Genomic DNA, 25,357 nt, shown 5'->3' with positions numbered 1-25,357 from the left:
CCCGCCGCCCGCCCTGGGTTGGTCGTTTGTTTTTGTTTTTTGGCTGTCTGGTGCCAGCCCTTGGAGGGGGGGTACTGTCATGTCATTACTCATGCTTCATTGCCTGTTTTTGCCACTGCCACCGTGTAAATAAACTTCACTCGTATCATCAGTTTGCTGCATTTTGGGTCCTCCTTTTCCTCCACTCCACACGGCTCACTCCGCCAGCCGTGACAATGAGAGAGGTTAGCAAGTGTAGTTTGGTATTATGAAAGTAGTCAGTACAAGATTTATGGATTGTTTGTTTCTAAAGCAACCAGGTTATGATTTATGGGAGAAAAAAAAAAGCCATACTGTTGCTGAGTTTTTCAAATGTCTTTTTCTTTTGGCATGTGTTTCCATCATATTTAAGAGAAAGCTGACGTCCCTGAAGCTGATATCTTTAAAACACTGGAAAAAATCATCTAGTTAGAAAAATAGCTCATGCCACAAGACAAAGTTAATTTTTGGGATGAGCTGTGCCTTTAATTATCCCATCATTAATCACAATGTTTCTGTCTGTTTTCACACTCGCAGCTTTGATGTGTTTGATTTTGAGTGAGTCTGCACAGTCCACACTGGTTATAACAGAAACGTCGTTTTTCTTACCCCCAGTGAGAAACCCGAGAGTGAAGGACAGATTATGCAAAAACCAGCAGTCCAAGCGCATTTTAAGAAGAGTGTTACTTCTGAGTTACCTTCCTAAGTACTTTGAAGTGAGGGCAAAGTGATGAATATGGTAAAAGAAAGTGAAAGCACAGACACACATGTATACACAGGCATGCAATATCAGCATTAGTGCTGCAGTATTATGCCTTGATGTGCAAACACATGCATACAGAAAGGTTGGACTTCTTCCAAACATCTATTGACATGCACATATATTACAAAATAACTGCACAGGACCGTAGATATGTACACATACAAGCTCACATGCACTCACTCTCTTTCTTACCCTAGCTGAATCAGTAAAAGCACAGAAAGGATGAATGTTTTATCAAAAACACCCTAGTCAGCACCAAACTCTGCACTTGACCACTACACAGTCAAAAAAAATCATGTCTTTGCTGCATCAAACTGATCACTTCAGGAAGACAGTGTGCTGATTTTTTTGTTGTTTCAACAAATTTTGATATGGAGGTAAATATGAGGGCTGTGGGTACACAAAATAACCAAAAGTCACAGTCCAGCCTTCTTTTTACTTTCCTGTTATATTCCCATATGTTTATCCTGTATGATTTTGACACTTTACCTCGCTCTAGTTTTTGTTATTCCATTTTACATCTATCAGCTTTCCACAATCTTTCTTGTTTTCACTGTCTCCCATAAGACGCTGAACTAACCAAAGCCAGTTTAACTGTTTTCAGGTAGGCTGAGGCAATTAATTGATGCTCAGTTGGTACTACGTCCATACCATTACACCACCAGCAGAAGGATGAACTGTTGATACAAGGCAGAATGGATTTTCATGTTGTTTATGGCACATTCTAACCCTACCATCCAGATATCACGTGTTCTTTTGTCCAGTTTTGGTCAGCCTATTTCCTGTTTTTAGCTCACAGGAGTAGCACCTGGTGTGGCAGCAGTAGCACTGTAGCAATTTATAAAGCAAAGCAACCTTTATTTGTCACATACACAATCATATAACATGTAGTGAAATGCTTGTGTCCGATGTAGCCGCGCCATTCCAGGGCTTGGTTTTAGCATGGGGGGGTCTAGCCAGGCCTCTTACTGGATACCGGGTGGGAATCAAACTTGCGACTCCCACTTCAAAGGTGTGTAGTCTTACCACAACACCTTCCAGCTGCTATTTAAGTGACTATTGCCTTCATATGAGCTTTAATCAGTCTGACCGTTCTCCTATGACCCTCGCATACGGTACTTTCACCCAAAGAATTGCAACACCCTCTTCTCTGGACCATTCTCTGTAAACCCCAGACATGGTTCTGTGTGGGAAAATCCCAGCATAGACATCCTAACCACACATCAAAATCTTGCTTCTCATTCAAATGCTAAGCTTTCTGGTGTCTAAGGGTTTTTGGACCCTGCAACTATCCTGAGACAGTGAGTTATGTGTGAGATGTGTTTGTCTCTGTCTACGTGTCTCTTTCATGTGGTTAATTATGGCCATGTCTGAAAAGGGCCACAAGCAACATCTACTGCGCTCCCCGCTGAGCTGAAAGGGAAAGTGTAGGTGGACCATGTGTGCTTTGTTTTCTCTTTGATCTGAGAAATGCATACAATTCAGACAGATGTCTCAAAACACAGCATATTGTTCACCTCCTGATTTGTAAATGCTTTTCGGTAATTTGATTGGTTTCAGGCGGAAAAAGGAAAAGAAATGTGGCACGCTGTTTGCTATAGGCCTGTCGAAATGTAGCCGTAATTCAGGATTTGTCTTTGTAACTGTAACACAGTCTGTACACTCATACAATATCACAGAGAGGTGGAGTATATATTTTTAACAAGGTATGAGATGCTATCACAAACTGTGTTTAGTATGAAGGTAGAACAGGATGATGCTGGGGTGCAGGAAAAAATAAATCAGCATAACCGGTCACAGCAGCATGAATGATCAGAGGAGAGTGAGAGCGCAAGCTTGTCAGATTATATAAACTGAGTCAGCTGATACTGATCAGCTGAGGGTGTGTGCAACTTCAGTGCTCTGCCTAAACCGCTGTGATGCCCTGCAGGTTCACTCATCTCACTTTTTTCGCCATCTCTCCACATTTAGTGATCACATCACTGAACTCTTAAGAAGTGTCTGTCACATCGCATATGAAAAAAAGCCCAAGTTTGATTAAATGTTTGTGTTTATATATTGTAAAGATTTATATGATTTATATTTATATTACTCATGAAAGTGACCTGATACATTTTAAATTTAAGAATGAAATATGAATCATAGTAGCAACATTATGGTGTCTGAGAAAAACGATAAAGAGGCCGCATTTATGAGTAAATCATAGTATGAGTCATCGAACTCTTATGGGATACAACGCTGCTGCTGCCTTGTTTGATTTTGTATGTGCTTCCTATACTGAATTTCTTACTTATGGTGACAAAATACCTTATTTTGAGAAAAACTACAAATAGTTAGGGAAATATATTTGAAGTCTCAGGTTTGAAGAAATGAAAAAGTCCAGAAGAAAGTCCTTGTAACTTTTGCCACATAAATAACAGAGTGCAAGCAGCTGATTTAATGATTAGATATCAGAGGGAAAAAAATCTGACTAACCTTTTAGGGTAAATTAAAGGTAAAGATGAATATCAGTGGTCCTAGTTCCACAAATGTAAGCATTAGTTTCTGCTTAAGATCATTGCAACCAAATACATCTGGGTTATGTCTTTTTAAATTGTAAAACAAGTATATTGTTGGAGAAACTGCTTTTTGGGCTCTGGAGACAGGGATGGACAAGGAATTGTGCCTAAATAGTTGTACAATTATTTTAAAAGGAGAGTTTTCACAGGACTCTGTACACCCTTACTGCTTCGATTAGAATTAAAAGGTTAAGTAGCAGCCAGGTGTTGCTAATCAAATGTATTTCAGTAACTGATCACCAGCAATTATGTGCATGTCTATAATGGCAGTTTGGTAGTTTGCTGCTCTGGAGCATTCAGGTATCTGTTAACACAAAGCCACAATCTTCCCTGAAGTGGACGTCCCAGCAAATTCACCACAAAGTCAGACTGCAATGTTCAAAGACACTGCAAAAAACCCCTAGAGCTACATGCCAGACTCTGCAGGTCTGTTAGCATGCTAAATGTTGAAGTTGATATCACGGTAAACAAGTATGGCTTGTGTGGAAAAGTGAAAACCAAATGCAGCATATTAACACAAAACACCTCACACTAACTCACAAGTACAATGGTGGAGGGGTGATGTATGAGGTTTGTCCTACAGCAATGGAACCTAGCTACCTTGCAGTCATTGAGGCAACAAAGATATTCCCTTGATACCAACGTATTCTAGAGTCAAATCTGTCCAAGAGCTAAAGCATATAAGAGGAAAATAATCCCAAACATATTTGGGACACAAACTTGCAACAAAATGACTGAAAAAAAGTGTGGTGGTACTGCAAAGACCCAGTCAAACTGTAAAGAGAGCGGTCAGTGGACTAAAACAACACTGTTAAGAAGAGAGGGCCAATATTCCTCCATAATCAAAATCGTTGGTTCAAGTTACTGTTGGTAAAGGTGGTTCTACGAGCTACTGAATCAAGGCAAACTTGTATATATACCTAGTGTCTCTTTTAATCTCTCACACTCTTACCTGTCCATGCTTGTCTGTCTGTGTTTTGGTCACATTTCCACTCTTCTTTAACTCCAGCTGACTCTCAGACCTGCTGGCTATACCTTCAGCCTTCATTCCCTTTCCTGCCATGATTATAAGTGAATGCCCATATCAGTGGAAATTTCAGAAAAGAGACTATACTCTCTCTTTAAAAAAAAGAAAAAAAAAAGAAAGAAAAAAAGTTGTGTTTCCACGCTCTTTTGTAAAGCCTTACTTTTGCTTCATGGCCTTACACTAACAAATTTTGATAAGTTATGAAATAGATCTGCGGTTATGCGGTCGTATCACTAACTCTACCAGAATTGTCAGTGCTCGTAATCTATTTGAAAAAGAACCAGAAATTATTCATATTTAAATATATATGTATTAATAATTGTTGGTTATTGCGTCTCTAACAATGACAACGAGAACGCAGAGAGAGGCAGTCAGTGTCCAAATTCAGGTGTTTCCCTTGGTTTGGCAAAAAAAAGTGAAGGTTGAATTTCACAGTCAGAAAGGAGAGGTGATAGGAAGACGGGGAGAGGCTGAAAGGAGACAAGGTGAGGACAGGTCCTCTGACGTTTCAACAGTGAAGGAGGAAAGAGAAAAATGGATTTTGTTCTGGTTCATCCTCATAATAACCCCATTAGCCATTTTAATAGTCCTCCACAGCTTTTCCCTCCATCTTTCATGTCCTGCTCTTTCTCTTTTTGACCTGTCGGCTAAAATGTGCTTCGGTCAAATCAAACAAGTTAAATACCCACAAAAGATAAGTTGTTACCCCTTTAATTGCTTTCTTTTTCTGTTTGATTCTTTGCTTTTTGAAGTTTCATTTGGCTTTTTATAGCTTGTGGGTCACAGTTTCTGCAGTGCTACTATGGTAACAGCAGGGGAGTGGGTGTTAGCAGCTAATCCTGTTTGGGTGTCATGGTGACATTGCTATGGCACCAAGTAAGAGAGCTAAACAAGCTTTCTTCTTTTTAATAATATTTTAATATTTCATCAACACAGATTAGGTTGATCACTTAAAGTCATTGTAGTTCCATTGATTTCGTTTAAAGGACACTGTGTGCGTTTTTAAAAATAAAATGTAATAAATGTAAATTTTGTCCAGATTACATACACAATATATACTTTGAAAATGAAGTGTTAAAAAGCTTTTCTCTTCCATGTTATATTATAATACATCACTTACAAGTATGTGAAAATGAAATAGCAAAAGGTATTTTTTCACTTTCATTGGATTTTTTGTTTTTTTGACCGAACATTTATATATATATAAAAACATATTTTAATTTTCAAGTTTAAATTATGATTTTAATATAATCCCCTTACAGTCTCCATTAGAAATTCTTCAGCTTCAGATGAATTGTGGCCTCATAAGTCCCAGAAAAGATTTAAAAAGTTTTCTTTTTTTTCCTGGTGTTTTTTAATCTGTTTATCTATCTTTAGGTAGATATCGTGCTAAACCACAACACTGTCTGTCTTTGTACTGTCTTTGCACTGTACTGTGAAGACTCTACAATATTAGAATGAAAGCACCAGGCAACAGTAGGAAGGAAAAACTCCCTTTTAAAAGGAAGTGTCAAATGGTTAGAAAAAGTTATGGGAAGCAGTTGTATACAAAACACTTGGAGAGTGAAAAAGGTGAGAGGAGAAGAAGTATTCAGTGTATCACAGAAAGTCCCACCGCAGGACCTGGCTCTAACTGTAAGCTTTGAAAAAAGGAAGGTTAAGTCTAATCTTAAAAAGCATCTAGTGTCTGGGGTCCTTTCTGTTGTGAGGCGACAAGGAGAGGGACCTCCAATTTTACCTTTAAGCTGCATACACAATGTAAGCGGTTTGTAGTGATGTGGTGATCCAATACCACAGAAAGCGAATGATATTTCACAATTTCAGGTGACTACGAGCGAAATGACTGCTGGCGATGCATTGTGGGCAGGACTAGCGCAAAACTTTCAGGCGAGCGACTGAAGAGACAACAAATGAGAACGATAATGCTAAGCAAAACGTTCGAGGGTCACCTAGGCAACTGGAATCTGGAATGTCCGCAAGCAATCAGCTGGCACGCAGCTTTAGAAACTTTAGGAACCACAAGCTAGCCTGTAGCGTGAGTAGCTAATTTACTATTAGGATACAAAGATATTATGAAAGTTTAAAGATATTGCATGAGGGGGACTAATTATTCCAAGTTTTTTTTCTGTGAGAAAAGGATTTTATGAAAATGATTTTTTTGTGTGTGGAAACAATCAGAATTATATTATTTATCCATACTTCCACCTATATTTTTAGAGCATCTTATCTTGCTTGGTTCACCGTGATGACTTAGGCCTATCCCTGTGACCCAGAGACAGACAAAGGCTCGTGCTTACATTCACATCAGTGGCTAAATCTGAATCCCTGAATAGCCTAGTAAGTTTAAAAAGAAGAGCGTCCGCATGTAATCAGTGGAAGGAGTTCACCAAGACAACGCAGAACTTCTTTGGCATTAGCCATGAGACAGTGATGCTAACCGCTGTGCAGCTGAGTTTATTAGTTTACTTCAGTAAAATACAAGTGAAACAGATACCGTTTATGTGAAAGGAAATCCAAATTTGCAATATGAAGATAATTAGAAAAAAAAGCAGGAAGGTGATTAAAAAAATAAAACTTGCAGTGTGTCTGTTCATTCTTTCTATAATCTTTTACCCCTGGATTTAAGTTTTGCTTCTGTAAATTCTCTTCTCTAGTTCAGTCTCACCTTGCTTATCAGCTTTAGCTCCTGAAATATAGTACACATCTCTTTGCACAGCAATCAAGTGTTGCAAACATGGTGATAACTTCCCAGCACCAAATGGCACATGAAAGCATGACCCCATATGACTTGCTTTAAATGGCATGTTTAAGTGCACTTAATGACCCTGTAATGACACCATGTGTAGTTTACTGAGAGGAATTGTTATTGATTCCAGGTGCCATTCGAAATAATTGACATATCTGTTGCAGTGCTTTTATAGCTGTATGAGATTGGTACACCTCAGTGTTATTTATTCTTTTTCACACACACACACACACACACACACACACACACACACACACACACACACACACACACACACACACACACACACACACACACAGCCAAGCCACACATGTCAGTGTTTTCCCATTGTATCTCTGTTTCTCTATTTTCACCGTGTTGTGCTCTGGTCTCGCTCCACTGAACATTAACCAGCGGAGGAATGATGGAGCAATTCTAACAAAAATGCAAACAAGCGCACATACATTCCCAGGCAGGGCTGCTCGAGCCCTCTGCGGGGAGATAGAGTGGTGTGCTTGCTTCTGATAGGAGCAAATCAACATGGACAGAACAGTGTTTCCTCTAGGATTTTTTTCTTTTATTCAGCAAGAGGGGAAACAGTTTTGTTGTGGCACAGTGTAGTGCCCTGGCACTCAGTGTGAATATCAATAGGAAATGAAAAAGCAGGAAATAAAGTGGCGTTTAGTGACTATAAAGCAAAATATAAAATGTGTGACTGAATAAACATATAATCTGGAATGCTTCAGACCTGAAACATTTAGAGGGGAGTTATCAATACCTACTTTTTATCTTAAATATTTCCTAAATTTCTGAAGCGAGGACAGCAGTCATTTGGCTGTAGCTGGTCATTGCTGCAAAAATCCTTCCTGCTCTGTTTTTGTTTTTTGGTTTTTTTTGGTTTTTTGCCTGTCCCGTTTGGCTCTTTTGCCATCAGAATTGTTGTCTAAAGGCAAAGAAAGATGCCCAACGGATTTACTTTACCAAATTGACCATCCCAGCCTTGCCATAATGGTCCATTTGATTCACCTTTTATTGTTTATTTTATTTTCACTTACTGAACATGGGACAGACTTGACTGGGGGAAAGAAGGGGAGAAAGAAAGAGGGAAGGAGAAACAGCTGAGAAGAGGGACGGGGGAGAAGGGCAAAAACCAAAAACCAACAGAATGAGCAGAAAAAGAAAAAAAAGAAGAAAAAAAGAAAAAAAAAGCATATATCAATCACCTGGGTCACCTGCTGAGAAAGAAAAAAGAAAACAAGCAGAAGAGAACAAGAGTAATAGAATAAACAACATCACAATGATATATGGGAATATGACAGTAAATACTAAATATTAAACATTATTGTGCAGCACATAAGATCAACAGAACACAGTGTGCTTTGAGGTAGGAGCCAAAAAGGGTGTAGTTTGTGGGTGTGATCACCCGTGTGTACACCTGTGAGCATGGACGCGCTTGTTTTTTGTTTTTTAAAAGGTTCCTTCATGTAATGATCTGCTAGAGGGTGTGGGGGGGCCACAGCCCCGTCCTCCAGGGCATGAAGCAGGTATGGAGGAGATCAAAACTCCAGACATCCAGAGGCCCCAGAACACAAGAGACCAAGGAAGACCAACAGAGGGGCAGCCGCGCCACTGTCCCAGAAAGAGCTGAGGAGAGTCCCAGATGAGGGCTCACTCAGCAGCCGCGGAGCAGAAGCCAGGGGGAGTTGCAGTGACGCACCCGTGAGCTCCGCCGGCAGCCAGCCATGCCTGAGTGACCGAGCCCCAGGCCGAGAGGCCGGGGGCACCCCACCTCCGAAGTGGCCCGAGCAAGCCCCAGGCTCCAGGCCCCGATAAGCGGCCGCCAAGGAGTGAGCCGGTGTGTACCTGGACGCCCATCCCCGGACACAAAGAACCACCAACGCACCGACGTCTGAGGGAGTCCGCCACTGGCAGGGGAAGTGGTGGTAGGGGGAGATAGGCCTCCATACCTTGGAGGGCCTAAGATGTCCCCAGAGAGGTGGCGCCTGACACCCAACCTGACATATAGACACAGAAATACAGGCACACACATATACAAACATCCATTCCCATCCTCATGCTCTCATATACACTTACTCCACACTCAACCAACGTGGAGACAGACATAAAGAGACGCTGTACACACGATCACACTCCCCAAGCGTACTCTAAGCCCCGGGTCTAGGTACCCTTGCCGTTGGAGGGGGGGAAATTGCACCCAGACCCAGGTGGTGTTACCCTTTTCCCCACGTGTGAGCAACAGATGAATTTGAATCATAGTGACCTTGACCTCAAGGTCAGAGGTAAAGCTTTCTGAAAATCTTGAGCATGCAATAACTTGAGAACAAGTTAATGTAGGGGGCTGGGGGTTATTGCTGGCAGCCACCAATATTTCTTCTTTTATGGTCACTCGTTCATACAGTGAGCTAGAACCCAAAAGGTATTAAAGGCACAGTACTGACTACTACCAATACTGAAAGTAATATATAAAATATGTTAAAATATTCATTATTCGCCTTGCAAATGCATAAGCATCACACTCTGTGTAAACCTGAGGAGTTGGATTTATTTCTGTTTTTAAAAATTCTGTCCGTCATTGAAAGATTAAAAAGTATCACAGCTTCACTGAACAGCATTTTCACGGTTGCCGGCCCATCCTGGATCATATCTGAGGAAAACTTATGTCAGCACATCAGCGGGCACATACTCATGTTATGTTTGATCTCAGTTGGCAAAGAACTAGAAGGCAAAACTCAGTCCTCCATCACATATAGCGCATATCCCACATCATCGCCGTATGTGCGTGTGGTTAATGCCGTCCTATGCTGGCGTCATTGTGAATAATAGTTACAATTGGGTTTGTCATCGCAAATCTTGTGTTATAGTTTTGGATAGTTTGAGTAGTTTTGATATTCTTTTTAAGAATTCTAATCGTTGGTTTTTCAGGGTAGTCTTTTTTTCTGATTACTCGGTTCAGTTGATGCCAGGAGGAGAACGACACCAGCGACGTCCTCTTTCTTTCTTTAAGTGATTTGTCTGTTGCTTCAGCCATTTTCATTCTACATCGTCTTATTGTGAAGACAGGACAACTGATTGAGAATTGAGAAGAATCTAAAAAAAAGGACAAAACGATGTAAAGGTGGATATGAACAGAAAGCTTTGGGGTGACAAACCAAGCCCATACTGCACATACTGGCGTATTTAAATCCCCCATTTATTCCAGTTGGCAGTCCGAGATGTTTAAGAGTTACTTTGATTTCCTGTGTTCTCAGTTTATTCGTTTTTACTGTAGACTTGACTTTATTGTAGTACTCGTATTCCTGTAGACGTGTGCACAAAACTGGCATGTTCACATAAGACAGAAGTGAAGTGCAACTATAATCGGGCGACATTTGTAAGAGATTGACGAATAATGATGCTATTTTTAATATTCTATATCAATATATGCTGTGGTGAGGTCTTGTCATTCTATACCACCTTTCAGTCTCTCCGCGCTCCTTAGAAGTCACAGCAGCATGATCAGCCCAAGAGGCATATTAGATGACTCACATGCACGCACGCACACACACACACTCATTCTGTATCATGAGTCATAAAGTATAGTAATCTATCTCTTCCTGCCAGTTTAGCAAGCAGCTACTCTGATCTTGATGCACTACAGTGATCCTGCGTCTCACTTCACTTTGTCTTCATTTGTACCTTTGCATGTGTGTCCCCTTGCACGCACAAATCTGTGTGTATTGTGAGCGTATACGTGCGTGGGAGGGTGTGAACGTGAACTCCAAACTCAGGACTGTGACTTTTATGTGTGTGTGTGTCTGTGTGCAGCATCTGTCTCCCTGCGTGGTGAGGCAGGACGCAGGCGAAGTCGTGATAAGTCAGGCACAACACACTCAACGGAATGCAGAAGTGGAGGGGTAGCATGTTTCAATTGATCGGGAGAAAGGAAAGGGAGTGTGTAAGCTGGAAAGGAGGTAGTGGAAAAAACCAGGAAGACTCGCTTCTCCAACCTTTCATCTGGTGTTTTTTAAATTTTCTTCCTATTATGTACAGTATCTTTCTTTTTCTTTCTGCAATCTCCAGCTTTCTTTCTCTCCTTCTCATCTCTCAAGGGTACCAGTTACCTCCTCCCAGACATCAACTAGTGTACACACATTTATCAACACTTTCTAAGTCACACACACACACTGGCTGTCTATATTACATGATTTATGCCCCTGTGTTCTTTTATTTTTAGACCAATTACTCTGGTTCTTTTTCAGTTCTCTGCTTACGTTGATAGCCTTCTAAACATTTTCTCGTCTCTGGTTTTCTGCTCTTTGGTCTATATTTGAAGATGACTTTAAATGTTTTGTCTCTGTCAAAGGTCAGTTTGACTTTTGCTTGGCTTTATGGCTTTATGGATGTAAGACTACTTGTGTGTTAAGTTATTTCTCAAACTTCTTCCAGATGCATTCTGGGATAGGCTGCCAACATTTTAACTCAAAGGAAGAGAGACAGCTTAAGAGCATAAAGGAATGAATCAATTATTTATTTAGAGGAATAAGAACTTGATGCTACTTGCTGTCTGGTTTCCAAAAGAAATTTCAGCTGGGATGTGGTTTATTGACATATTTAATCTCTCTGTGTGTAGTGTGTAAAAGTGAGATCAGTTTATAAATTAAGAAAGAACTACCTCAGAAAAACAGAGGATATTGTTATACGTTGTGTACGTTCATATTGAGTTTGGTCACAGTTTTAAATTAAGAGGCTTGTATACATGTAATCCCAGTGAGCAAGAAGCTCTAAAAACTCGTAGTTTTTTCTTCTCTTCGATGTCAAAGATCATATTCTTAGCACAGTACAGTTGTCTCCAGAGGTATAACGCATTTAAGGGGAAGTAATTATTACACATAAACTAGTTATGTGAAGAACGTCTATACTTTTGAACAGAAAGAGCAACTGATAAGAAGAAAGGTGGTTTAGAGGGCCAGGAGCCAAAAATAGCTTGTTTCATACAGTTAATAGATTGATGTATAAAGTGGTATGAAGTAAATAAAGATTATTTCAAACTATCAGTACAATTTAGTTCCCCAGTTAATGTAACATGCATGTCTTTGACAGTGAGAGGAATCCAGAGTAAACGCCACATAGAAATGCCTCAGCCAGCTGGTATTCAAACTCTGAAATGACTGCATATACTGACATACCAACAGTATGAAATAAATCTCAGCCCTTCACAATACTCATCACTCTGCATTCTTTCTTCGTATTATGTCATTTCTTCCCCTAAAAGTTGCCTTTAAAAAAAAAGCTACAGCTGAAATGTGCAAACTCCCTGGAACAGCATGAGAGAACACAGCATGTCATCTGTGTTTGTAAAAATTGTTATGGAAAGACAAATGTGAATCATTTTTATCACATTAGACACACAAGTCTCATGATAATCAACCTCCACAGACAGATTGCGTGTCAAGACGTTTGTTGCATGGATACAAATGTCTCAATTTCCTTTCTTTCTTCCCTTCTTGTTTTCATGCTTTTTCTTTTTTTCGTGCTTGCTTTTTTTCTTTCATACTTTCCTCCTGTCTTCTTTTCTCTCTTGCTTTTCTTATTTGGTAGTTACAGTGCTAGTTGCCTAGAAACTGGAGTTTTTTGTCTTTATGTAAACTTTGATATTCTGTATACTGCAGGAAATAAACAATGACAGTCTAGTATTTTTCCAGTCATAGACAAAAGTTCATCAGCCATATTACTGTAAGCTTGGGCCTACCTGCTTGTGTGAGTGACTGTATGTGTGTGATCTATCATTGATCTATAACTGTAGATCAGGGGTCATGACCCTTGATAAGTATAGATCCCTTTTCTTGTCATCTCTCTCCAGCTGGATGCATGAAGACAAGATGTAATTCCTGCCAGAGTCCCACAGACTGGAACTGAATTTTATAATTTAGTCTTGATTTAAACATGTTATGCAGCATGTTACCACTGTGTTCAGATCTGTGGCCTCTCAACAACTAAGAGACTGTAGTTGTGCAATAATAGACTATTTATAAAGTTGTTACCAGGAAAATCTCTAAAAATAATTGCAATCACCTGTAAGTGGCAGAGATGCCACCGCTTACAGCTTGAATATATCAAAGCAGTGTTGGTTGGTCTTTTTTTCAAATGAAATCATAATATTTGCTAAGCTATGTTTGCTGAACACACGCTGTAGCTGAAGGCTTCTGGATATCATAATTACATATTATGTAGACCTCCTTACATCTTGTTTTGTCCCCTTCCCATGTGTCAACCTTTAATTATGTAGAACATAAGCACTCGTGCTCTTACTGTCATATATATTCAGTAAACCAAACCTAGTGTCTCACTAAAAGCTCAGAATTAGTCAGTTACATTAAAGGGAATGGATTCAAAGCCATATTGAACTTGTAGTATAACCTAGCATAATTTAGACTAAGTTAAAGGTTGAAGGTTGACCTTTATATTACAGAAAACTGCAGAATATGCTGAAATTTTCTTTCTTTTCTTCTGGTGTTTATTTCTGCTTGGAGATCTGTTTTATCAGGCAGTGAGCACAGGAAAAAGACACTTTTCCATTTCCGCCTCATGGAACAGGGCAGCTGACATAGATGATTGACAATATATTAAACTTTACAACCCAAGGTGCTGCCATCGAAACTCAGCCTACCTTTAAGAGCCTTTCTCAATACAACCTCAATAGCAGGCTTTGGAGAAAAAGAAAAGAGTTCTCTTCTCTTGAGTGACCATGAAAAACTCATAGCTGGATGTCCTTAGTGCAGAGCAGACTTCAGGAATGGAGAGCTGAGTGTTTCCTCTTTATGACTGTCAGATGTGGTACTCAGGATGGAGTTTTGGCCTCCAATGATTGTGAAAACAAGGTAATTGAGATAAAAGAATTATGTGCTCCACTCATTTACTATAATGATCTTTACAGTTTACAGTTCGCCCTCTTTTAAGTCTAGCCTGAAGCCAAGTGGCATGCCTCACTGTCTACACAATTAAGTTCCAAAAACCCAAGTAGAAATTGGTGTTTTTGATTTCATTAAATTCATATTGTTTATAAAGTTAATGATTAATTATGTTAAATAATTGGCATCTAAATGTAACTTAGATTAGGATTTATTTTTTTCATTTTCAAGCAGCCCTTTACAACTGTGACAGATGATGTGATGTGAATAAAGACATGATGGAAAAAGAAAACTTTGCTTACAAAGAATCCGACTTTATTCATATTTTTTAAATTGATATTGAGCAATAGTTTTTTGAAGGTTTTGAAGGTCAGTCATCGACTGTTTTCTCACTTATTTTTAGTCCAGGCCTTGTACCTGACCAATTTCAAAGTAATGTTTTGGTTGAATGTTGGAATGTTGAGGAAACTGAACAATAGGAGGCAAAAAGAAGAAGTTGCAGCCCTGAAAAGCAGATAAACAATATCATGTCCTTAAGAAATGCGAAAAGCATCCCCCCCTCCCCCCAAAAAAAAATAAAATAAAAAGAATAAAAAATTAAAAAAAAAAAAAAAAAAAAAAAAAAAAGGAGTCTTGGATTTGTCTACCCAGATGCTGGACCTCAACATTATTGAAGCAGTGTAGGATCATCTTGGCATTCAACATCCAATGATTTTGTGTTACATTATTCTGTAGATCACAAGTGTCAAACTTATGGCTCGTGAGCCCACTTAAGGATCTGTTCTGGCCCACTCATGGTCAACTTTGGACCTTAACTGTACCTTGCACTAACAGTGCATTAAGTCATTAAGAACAGGTCATGGGATGAGAGTGACAGCCTGAATTGTTTATTTCACCTGAGACAGAGGTCTGAAATATGGTCACTTTTTGCCTTTCTACTGGCAAAGACGTGCTCATGGTCATCCATACCGAACTGGCTAAGTTTAATGTTATAGATGAAAGGGCTGTGTAAAGTGATGCTAAAGTTTTATATGAGACTAAGTCCAATCTGCTGGTGGTAAGTAAAAGGTAAAATGTGGCAAGTATAACACATGATGACTGCATCAGAGATGAGCACATGATTTCATACAGGAGCTGTTGCTGGTATACATAAGTGCACAAAGACTTACAATAGGAAGTTTGAATGCTGATAGAAGAGTAGTAATTAGAACTATGTGCTGTGGATATTCTTAGTACTGTACTGATCAGTGTCATCTGTATGTGTGTGTGTGTGTGTGTGTGTGTGTGTGTGTGTGTGTGTGTGTGTGTGTGTGTGAGAGAGAGAGAGAGAGAGAGAGAGAGAGAGAGAAGAAGAGAAAGTCTGCTGCCGCTGCTGTTGCAGCCCACAGTTTCCATGGTAACGTAGAAACCCATCTTGGTCTCTATGGTAACTTCTTGTTGGCACCCACAGAGATAGAGAGAAAGAAAGAGATGAAGATGTAGAAGAGAGGAATGAGAAACTGAGAGAATTCAAAGCATCATCCTCTTACTTTTTTGTCTGAGCTTCTAATATTGTTATCTGCAGCCTCACATGGGCTTTTGGTTGGCTTCATATAGGAAAGAGGTGGTTGCTAGTTCAGTCTGATGTAGGTGTTGAGCATATGACTTACATATAGAACCCACGTCGTTTAAAGAATTTCCATCTGTTTAGGGTGTTGGGTATTGATATTACTTTACCAAAGTCTTTCAAGAAGCAAGTCTTGCCACTCAGCCGTGCATCTTAACAACTCCTCTGGGCAGTTATTTCAGCAGTTATTTTTAAGAGTATCAACAATAATTCCAAAGGTAGATTGTGGAATCAAATCAGATTAGAAAACATAGGTTTAAACAACTCCCACCCCCTTCACCCCTGCAAACTATATTAATAATTCTAATGTGCAAACTTTTACAACATCGTAACCTAAATCTAAAGCGCTGTAAAAAATAAATGAAATGATTAACAGGTTTTTCCCACCAACTTATTGGGCTAAATTTAACCCCTTACTGTATGTAAAAGTTTTTAAAAGGAAAAAACAAATTAGAGAAAAGTTATAAAGTCATACTGCTTCACCTGATAACATTAATTAACTGGAACTACTGCTCCTGCTACACTGTAACTTGATTAAGCGCAGCAGCAGTACAACTGCTCAACTTCATTCACACCTGGTTTATAATAATATATACGAGAGGTTTCAATCTGGCTTTCGCTCATGTCACAGTACATCTGCTTTACTTAAAGTTACTAATGATCTTTCAGCCTTTGACACTTTCTCTCACTCCATCCTTCTAAACAGACTTTCCTCTCTTGGCATCTCCGACACACCCCTAACCGGGTTCCAATCATATCTCCTTGACCGTTCCCAGTTTATTCAATTTAAATCATTCTGCTCTCGTCTATTCCCAGTCACTTTTGGTTTACCCCAAGGTTCAGTCTCAGGCCCTCTTCTCTTCATAATATACATCCTCCCTTTTGGTACCATTGTCAATAAATTTGATCTTCACTTTTATTATTTTGCTAATGACACCCAGTTATATCTCTCCTGCAACATTATGCACTCCACACTGTATATAAATGCCACTTGTTTTGCACATATTCAACTCTGTATATTTTATATATTTTATTTTATTTATTTATTTTTTTTATTATTTTTATTTTTTTACTATTTAATTTGTAAAAATGTGTATACACACACACACACACACACACACGTAGGAAAATATTTAGTATACACATCCAGAAATGCATACACTATTATATATTGTACATATATTTATTAGTTTCAGGTTGGCCATTCTTGTATTTTGCTCGTTTGTGTTGTTGTGTTTGCACATCTCTGTTGCTTGTGGGGCTCGCACACAAGAATTTCACTCGCATGTGCTGTGCCAGTGTGCCTGCACATGTGATGTGACAATAAAAGTGATTTGATTTGATTTGATTTGCAGGCCTGATTCCTCCAGAATGTTTATCTGAATTAAAATCCCGGTTCAGCTCAAATTTTCTTAAGCTCAATCAGCATAAAACTGAAATCCGTATCAGCTCCAAATCCAACCTACTAAAGGCAAATCATTTCACTTTCACTATTGAACCTTTGTGGTTTTCGTTTCACCTCGGGTTAAGAGCCTTGGTGTCATCCTAGACAGCTCACTATCCTATAAATCTCACATCAGTGATCTCACTCATTCTGCCTATTTCCGTCTACACACCATTAACCGATTACATCCGTCTCTTTCCACTCAGTCGGCGTCCGTTCTTGTTCATAGTGTCGTTACCTCCTGCGTTGACTATTGTAATTGACTCTTAGATGGTCTCCTCCAAAAATCCCTCCATACGCTTCAATTGGTTCAAAACTGCCCGCATTATTACCAGAACCCCGTCCTACCAGCACATCATCCCTATCCTTCAGGAACTTCCAAATAGTATACAAGCTTCTTCTCCTCACCTTCAAGGGCCTTAATAACCTTGGTCCTCCTTTCCTTTCTTTCCTTTCTTACCTTTTGTCCAGTTATATAACTGCATTTGTGGATGTCAAGTAGACATGCTGAAGATCAAACCAAACACCAGCATGTGGAAGAAAGATGATTTAAGTGGCACCAAATCATTTCACATTCACTAATGACAACTTCGCAGTTTTCGTTTCACCTCAGGTTAAGAGCCTTGGTGTCATCCTAGACAGCTCACTATCCTATGCCAAAAAGGCTAGTCCGAGTGTTTCAAAAACTGCTAATCAACTGGGAGCTTCTTGCACAACCATCTCTAGGGTTTACAAAAATTTGTCTAAATAAGAGGAAATCTCCAGTGAGCATCAGTTCTCTGAGAGAAAATGGGCTGTTGATGCCAGAGGTCAGAGGAGAATGTGAAGATTGCTGCAGACTTATAGAAAGGCAATTAAACCATCTACTGATTGCAACCAAGTCATGCAGAAGAGCATCTCTGAATGCACAACACTTCAAACCTTGAGGCAGATGGGCTACAGCAGCAGAAGACCACACCGGATGCCACACCTGAGGCTTCAGTTCACATAAGTACACAAAAGCTGAAGATTAGAACATTACTGGCTGGTCTAATGTGTCTTGATTTGTGCTGCAACATTCAGATGATCGGGTCATAATTTGGCAGGGACAAGTGAAGAATAGGATATTTCTTCTGTGGTACTGATTTGTGCTGTTGTAATACTTTCGATATGATACTTTTTTTGTCTTCTTCTTGCAAACACATGCCTTAACACACACACACACAGTGCGATATATCTGTGGGTTCCTTCAAAAGCAGCTTAATAGCTAATCCTGTCTTGCAGCATACACACAAACACAGAAGGTCATTGCAAATGGAAACAATGTCTGCGCTATGGTAGAATGTCGATACTATAATCTGATTGGCCTAGTTGATGGATAGGTGGTTTGGTTGACCTATCACAGTTAACTGAATTATTGCCCCCACATGCTTACCTTTCGGTCATTCTGTCTGCTTTCTTTTCTCGCTCTCTCTGTCTCTATAGTCTGCCGCTCTTCCTCGTGTACTCTCATCTTCTCTCGTCTTTTTCCAGTCACTAACCAAATTAGTCTTGCCCCTTTGGATTTTGCCCTTTACAGGACTGGATGAATTGAAGGAAAGGAGGAAGTGTGTGTTTTCTGTGTGTGTGTGTGTGTGTGTGTGTATGTGTGTCAGGCTAAGCTGTTCCTACCAGATGTTTTTCTTTGTTTTATGTTTCTGAGCGCCGCACTGTCTGCCTGTCACCAGCAGATACACAGCTCGGGTGTGTGTATCTTTGAGAGAGCGCGAGCGTGATAGAGAGCTTTTGTATATTCGAGAGGGAGGATGTGTGTGTTTGTGAGATTAATTACTTCCGCATACACTGCTAACACTCCACTGTGCGGTGAAGGGTCGACGGTACAAACGGTGAATATTAAACCAAATCAGTTCTGCCGGCTTTGAAATCGAAACGCGCACGCAGAAAAAAAAAACAGGTGTCGACTGTGAAAATCTCAGTTTTTATCATTAAGCTGGACACTTTTGGGCTGAAAAAGACGCTGAACAGACTTGAATTGAAAGGAGTGAAGGTTAGAAATGTAGAGAGCAGGAGCACAACAAGTTTAAGACAGCTTTCTGAGCAGGTGACTGAGGCGCAGAATCCCTGGGCTAAAAATCGACTCGCCTTTCACGTATTCTGTGTTTCAACCTGTTTAAATCCACAGAATTATAATTCATGTCACTTCTTTGACTGTCAAGTTACTTGAGCATTTCTAAGTGCGGGAAAAATCATGGTTTACAAGTTTAATCGCTTCATTATGAACAAAAAAGAAAGCAAAGGACAAGTTTTTTTGTTTTTTATCAGCCTCTTGCAGTTGTAATGTGTTGGCAGCTGTGATTCATGAGACATTTTTGAGATGGCTCTTATATAGAGCTCTTAAAAAAAAACAAGTTTAAACACTTGAAAAAAACTACTTGAGAAAAAGTGAGATCAGTGGTTAGAAAAATGCCTGATTCCCATGGTACTGGAAATTGCTGTGTTAAGTGTCACTGCAACTGGCCTAATGGGAGTCTGATGTAGTCTTTTCTTGTTTGTTTAGCTGGATGGCCTTCGGATTTCCATCAGCCTGAACATCTAATCTTAATGCGGCTACTGTATACACAAGTTTTTCCAACATAAACATTAACTTTAGAAACACTTTAGCGATTATAGACTGATCGGACTGATTTGGATTAAACACCATTACAAACATTTAACCTTCATTCAGCAATGATTTGAGAATGTTCACTCTTTGTACTGTCCTTAAAATCACCAACAATCAAATAAATACATTAAAGAATAAGAAATTTTATTCTCAATGAGAAGGTTGGCATTCAGTTTTAAAATGCCATCCCTGTATAAACACCGGTGTTGAACTCCAGGCCTCGAGGGCTGGTGTCCTGCAGGTTTTAGATGTCCTTGATCCAACACAGCTGATTTAAATTGCTAAATGACCTCCTCAACATGTCCTGAAGTTCTCCAGAGGCCTGGTAATGAACTAATCATTTGGTTCAGGTGTTTTGACCCAGGGTGAGATCTAAAACCTGCAGGACATCGGCTCTCGAGACCTGGAGTTCGACACCCCTGCTGTATAATCTACAGAAGAATACATTTTTATTTTTTCCAAAACCAATGTCATGTCCATTTTATGACAGAGGTAAACAGATCTTTCTTATCCTTGCTAATCACTTATTCCTTATCAGTTTTAAGTTTTAAAAGATGTTTCCCCTCAGTGCAAATGATTTAGTATTTGAGAGCCTCAAAACAAGCCAGAAACAAAAAGAAATTTAAAAACACAAAGGCCAGCATGTGACTCAGGTGTTGCACAGTCAGTGACGTCAGTGTTGTAGCTGTCAGGAGAAAAATGTCAGCATTGATCAGAGGAAATAACAGGCTTGAAGGCATATAATTCCAGTGGATTGGACAATTTAGAAGCTGTATTGTATTGTATTGTATGTGGTTATGTACGTCAATGATGGAATCCAACCTAAACTCTTTTGTCAGTCAGCCTGTGAAGATATTTTGGTAAATTTAAACACAGCTTCTTCAGGTTTAGCTGATTCTTCCCAGGGATGAGACTGGAGCCTAGAGAGACCTGCCTGGCCTTCTGTCCCAAACCTCTGGCCCGCTGTGTGTATGTATCCATGGGAAAATAGAGGGAAAAAGAGGAGGAGCAGGGAATAAAATGAATGGATGGATTGATAGATGTTTTTATTACCCACCCCCAAAAGAAAGAAAGAAAGAAACTGGGCAGAAAGCAAGAGGATGTTGAATAATTCTATATATAGGATGTTGTATTTGCACAGCAAGAAATAAATAGATTTCTGCATTGCTTTGATCTCATTTTCCTTAAAAACTTGACAAAACATTTAAAATCAGATATGAAAAGGGATTAGGTGGATGATGAATTGTTTACGACTTTGCAACAGTCAGAAAGTTATATGATCCTGCTCTCTTTCAAGGACATTTCAGGACATTTCCCAGGACCCCGTCAGGCTGGGGTCGGCAATATGACAACAATCCCTGAGGAGCTCTGTAGTAAAAATCCCGTTGTGTGTTTGCGTGTGCATACATGTGCACATGAAATCATTCCTTCCATCAGACAGTAACGTCGTAGGACAGGAAGAGAGCCAGTTTGATTAAATAATCAAAATGCTTTGATTGTGTACACGATTACAAGTTAGACAAATACATGTTAACATATAAATAATCAAACATGCGCACGCACACACGCATGCATACGCACAAAGCAGAAGCCACATAAACAGCGGCAGAACATCTTGTTCTGGCTGATAAATTTGAAAGAGTAGGCAGCCAGCACTGCGAGTGCTCACAAGTCATATACAATGTCCTTAGAGTTGATGTAGGAAAAATAAAAAAGTTTTATGATTGTGAATGAACGTGTGTATATAATAGTGCTACAGCATGTCAATTTTTTCCAATAAGCCACCTCTCACGATGAAAAGATTTACTGCACATAGTTCAATCCTTTGCGACATGAACTTAGCATTTAATCTGATTTCAAATTTTCATTTATAATTACCTCTGATTTTATCTGTGTCTGTTGCTCGTTTTATGTCATGCTGCAATGATGCCCCTCAGATGAGTAAATGGACTTTTTTATGTTTGTGTCTGCACAGGAGCGTGTGGAGTATCTGTTCCTCATCATTTTCACGGTGGAGGCGTTCCTGAAGGTAATAGCCTACGGCCTGCTCTTCCACCCCAACGCCTACCTGAGGAACGGCTGGAATCTGCTAGACTTCATCATTGTAGTTGTAGGGTAAGCGATCAGAATCACACAGAAAAGAGACAAACTGCGAGGTGCTATTTGATGGTTCTCTGTTACTCCAAGTGAGTCTATGAAGTTTGACAGATGAAGCAGATTTCATAGATTCAGTTGTGTAATTGTGACGCATAGTCTCTTTTCAACAGCTACCTGACACACACAACCTCAGCACATCATTAGCAAATTAATCATAGTACCTTAGTATAATTACTGTCAACCAATGGAAGTACAGCCAAGTCAATTGGCAGCCTCTGTCTAATGTAAGAGGTAGTCATAGTGTTAGCATCTATCAAAATTGCAGTAAGATAGCGTTTCACGTGGCCTTCTTTACTTTCAGTTGCAAAGGCAAAGAAGCAGCTATATTTTCTCTTGTAGCTCATCTTTTACTCTAATTCCTGTTTGTAAAACCAGAAGGGCGCTCAGACAGACTCTACAAGGCCAATCCCATATTTTGCGATTTTAATGAAAGTGATCCAGGTCTGCACTAACATTTTATAGATTCTTCTACTGCTCCTCCTTGCTCAACATCTCCACTAGGTTTCGTAAAATTCAGCTCGACTCGTCTCATCGACAGAGAGACAAATATACGGCCTTGGTGAGAAGCTGAAGTCTGTTAATTTATTTACTAATTTAACACGACAGTCATGTGTTTTTTTTTTAACATCCAACCATTGAAATAAAAAGTTCAGTTTGTGCCAAAATTATGTTCATTTTTCACAGTCGAATTGTCTGTGTTGATAGCCTGGATCAGTGCAACTGCTGTGATCTTGTCAGCGTTATTGAACACTTTCTCTATTTGTGACAGTAAAATTATTTGATTTGCAATGTCCAACCTGCTGGCACACAAAGTAATTCTGAATTAGGAAGCTGATTGAGGATATGCATGCTCTTTTTTCACAATACCTCGAGTATATTTAGTATTTTGTTGTATTTTAGAAAGATTACTGTAGTAGCCATTTGAGAGGAGTATTGTCCGCTGACAAAGCTTTCTTTAGTTCACAGAAAATCTGTGCTAAAGCTGCAGCAAACTTTGGCCATCAGTGTATTGGTGAAGCTTAAACTGATTAGCTTGTGAGATGCTGATAGCAAAGCTCTGCTCTGTTTTTCTTTATCTGCAACTCAGCAACATAGTCCATCTGCTAAATCCATTTTGCCTAAGTTTGTGTGTGTGTGTGCGTGCGTGCCTGCGTGTTTGTGTGTGTGTGTGTGTGCGTGTGTGTGACCCCCTTGCCAGCTGTGCTGTGTGTACATAATTTTGGACTTGACCACTGGACTTGACAGTTACATTTATGCCATAAAGATGGTCTAATTGAGCGTGTGTGCCTGTGTGTGTGTGTGTGTGTGTGTGTGTGTGTGTGTGTGTGTGTGTGTGTGTGTGTGTGTGTGTGTGTGCACGAAAGCACCCTCAGCCTGGAGGAAGCCTTTGTAAATACACCAACACACAGACATGCACATTCAGTGAGTCTTGTTCATTGCAAGTCAAGTGTTCACTCATATTAGCCATCACTAACTGAACACGCTTGGCTTGAGCCTATAACCACACACACACACACACCAACCACACACACACACATACATCCCATCGGCTGAAAACATGGTGCCAGTGCCCATGGCATAAACACAACCTTTGCCACTCTTAAGCTGTTATCTACCCTCACTGTCTGTCTCCCTCTGTTCATGTCTCTTTCTCGATGTGAATTGTGCCTTTTATTGTAATGTAACATGATTTAATTTACAACTATAATGCACTGATGCCTGCAAATATTTTTGTTTCTCTTACAACCTTGCCAAAGGAAGTTCAGAAGGCGAAATACACGTCTGTTTGACTGCATGACTCTATTTGGAGTCATGCAGAATGACACATCAGTCTATTTAATGATTAATGTTATAGGGGACTGGATATGGATGCCTCAAAAGGCTCAGAAAATATGTATACTAGAGGGTTAGGCCCACTGAACATATATATAAACTTGGCACAAAATGTAAGGAAATTTGTGTTTATTTCTTTGTCGTAACTTTGCTTCTTCTTTGACACATTTGTAAACATATTTAAGAGTTGAGCAGCAGAGATGAGCAGTAGAGTTGAGAATGAGGGTTGCACCCAGAGGGAACACCAAATCTCCTATGCCAATGCCAAACAGCTTATTGACTTTTGATTAGTGTATTTTATTAGCTTGGATGATTAAAGTCTGAATTCTTTCTTCAGTCTCCAAATTCAGATACCCCCCCCCAAATTCAGATTTAGATCTGAGAATACTGAATAACTTCAAAATTTTTAGTTTTTAACTTGAGGTAGTCAGAATTCAGTGCAAAGGTCATGTATGCTCCTTTTTTGCTGCTATGTAAATCAGTCGTGAAGGTGAACATGATCATAATTCTTTCCTAATATCCCCCAAACAGCTTATGTTGCCTAATCCTAACCACTTCTTTGCTAAAGAGCTAACACATTAGAAAGCACTCCACTAATATGCAAACTCAGTTTTAACTTGACATTTAACTGAATTGGAAACCAAATAAAATCCACTAGAGTAGATGTGAAAAGCTAACAAACACAAAATTCTTCTGTTTCACAAGCTGCAGGGAGTGTGTGTGGCTGGGTGTTTGTGTGGCTATGTGCATAAGTGGCTGTTTGTCTCTGTGCCCTTGCGAATCTAACTGCCAGTCTGTCTGTGTGTCTGTGTATAGATGAGAAGTGACAAGAGTTCACTCCCTCTGGATTATTCACCATATGGGTGAAGGAGCTTGTACCTGGTGCTGAGCAACCTCAGACACACACACACACACACACACACACACACACACACACACACACACATAGATACTACGGTCCACACTTGGCTGGCACTTACCTGAGAGGTCATTAGTTAAGGCTCAGTAATTCAACAGGCTGTGTTCATGTGTGCATGCGCAATATGAATATGAATGAGACTCAAGTTCAGCAGTTTTCAAACTTTTTCTGTCACACAGAAAAAAATATGTACCCCATACCCCATCCACATTTTTAATAATCATTAACAATTAAAAAAAAAAGACCCACGTTCAATTTTAGTAACTTAAAGATCAGATTGGAAAATAAATGTTAAGAACCTTGGTCTCTGCATTCATACATACCTTGCTTCTTCATTTTTGACTTCTCTCTTTCACTCTTTGTCATCACTTTTTCCACTTTTGTTTTTCCTCAGATATATTAGGTCCATCTCCTTCCCCATGCAATTTTATGTTTCTTTCATTTTACTTTCCCTCCTTGTATTCAGGGTGTAATCAATACAAAATACAGAGTGAAGGATTCAGGCAAAAAAAAATTATCTATTTCATTTGTTCAGCATTTACAGGGTCAGAAAACTACCACGTGACACTTACTGTACTCCAGGATGTAAAATTTGGGCAGAATTAATACAAGCTGAATGAATATTTTGCTTTACACTGTAACAAAAAGAGGGGGAAAAAACAGGGAAAAAAAGCCTGTGGAAAAACTCACTATACTTCACTCAGATTCGGCACTACAGGCAATACTTTCCATGCTGTCGAGTTAAAGACGACAGTGAA

At 39.6% G+C, this 25,357-nt stretch overlaps 1 protein-coding gene across 14 annotated transcripts in view; it reads left to right on the top strand.

The window, feature by feature from the left end:
* Positions 1-25,357, top strand: part of cacna1c (calcium channel, voltage-dependent, L type, alpha 1C subunit) — a 218,366-nt gene that overhangs the window by 111,762 nt on the left and 81,247 nt on the right. For 13 of the 14 annotated variants that reach the window (XM_082510506.1, XM_082510505.1, XM_082510513.1 and 10 more), the window contains exon 4: positions 21,666-21,805. In XM_082510506.1, coding sequence (XP_082366632.1) covers positions 21,666-21,805 — 140 coding nt within the window. Of the gene's footprint in view, positions 1-20,115; positions 20,183-21,665; positions 21,806-25,357 lie in introns of those variants that run through there. The other variant, XM_082510500.1, reaches the window with a different exon arrangement.

This window comes from Aulonocara stuartgranti, assembly GCF_965226115.1.
Source record: "Aulonocara stuartgranti genome assembly, chromosome: 17".
NCBI lineage: Eukaryota > Metazoa > Chordata > Actinopteri > Cichliformes > Cichlidae > Aulonocara > Aulonocara stuartgranti.
The sequence above is the reverse complement of the archived record's forward strand: the minus strand, read 5'-3'. Positions and strand labels throughout refer to the sequence as shown.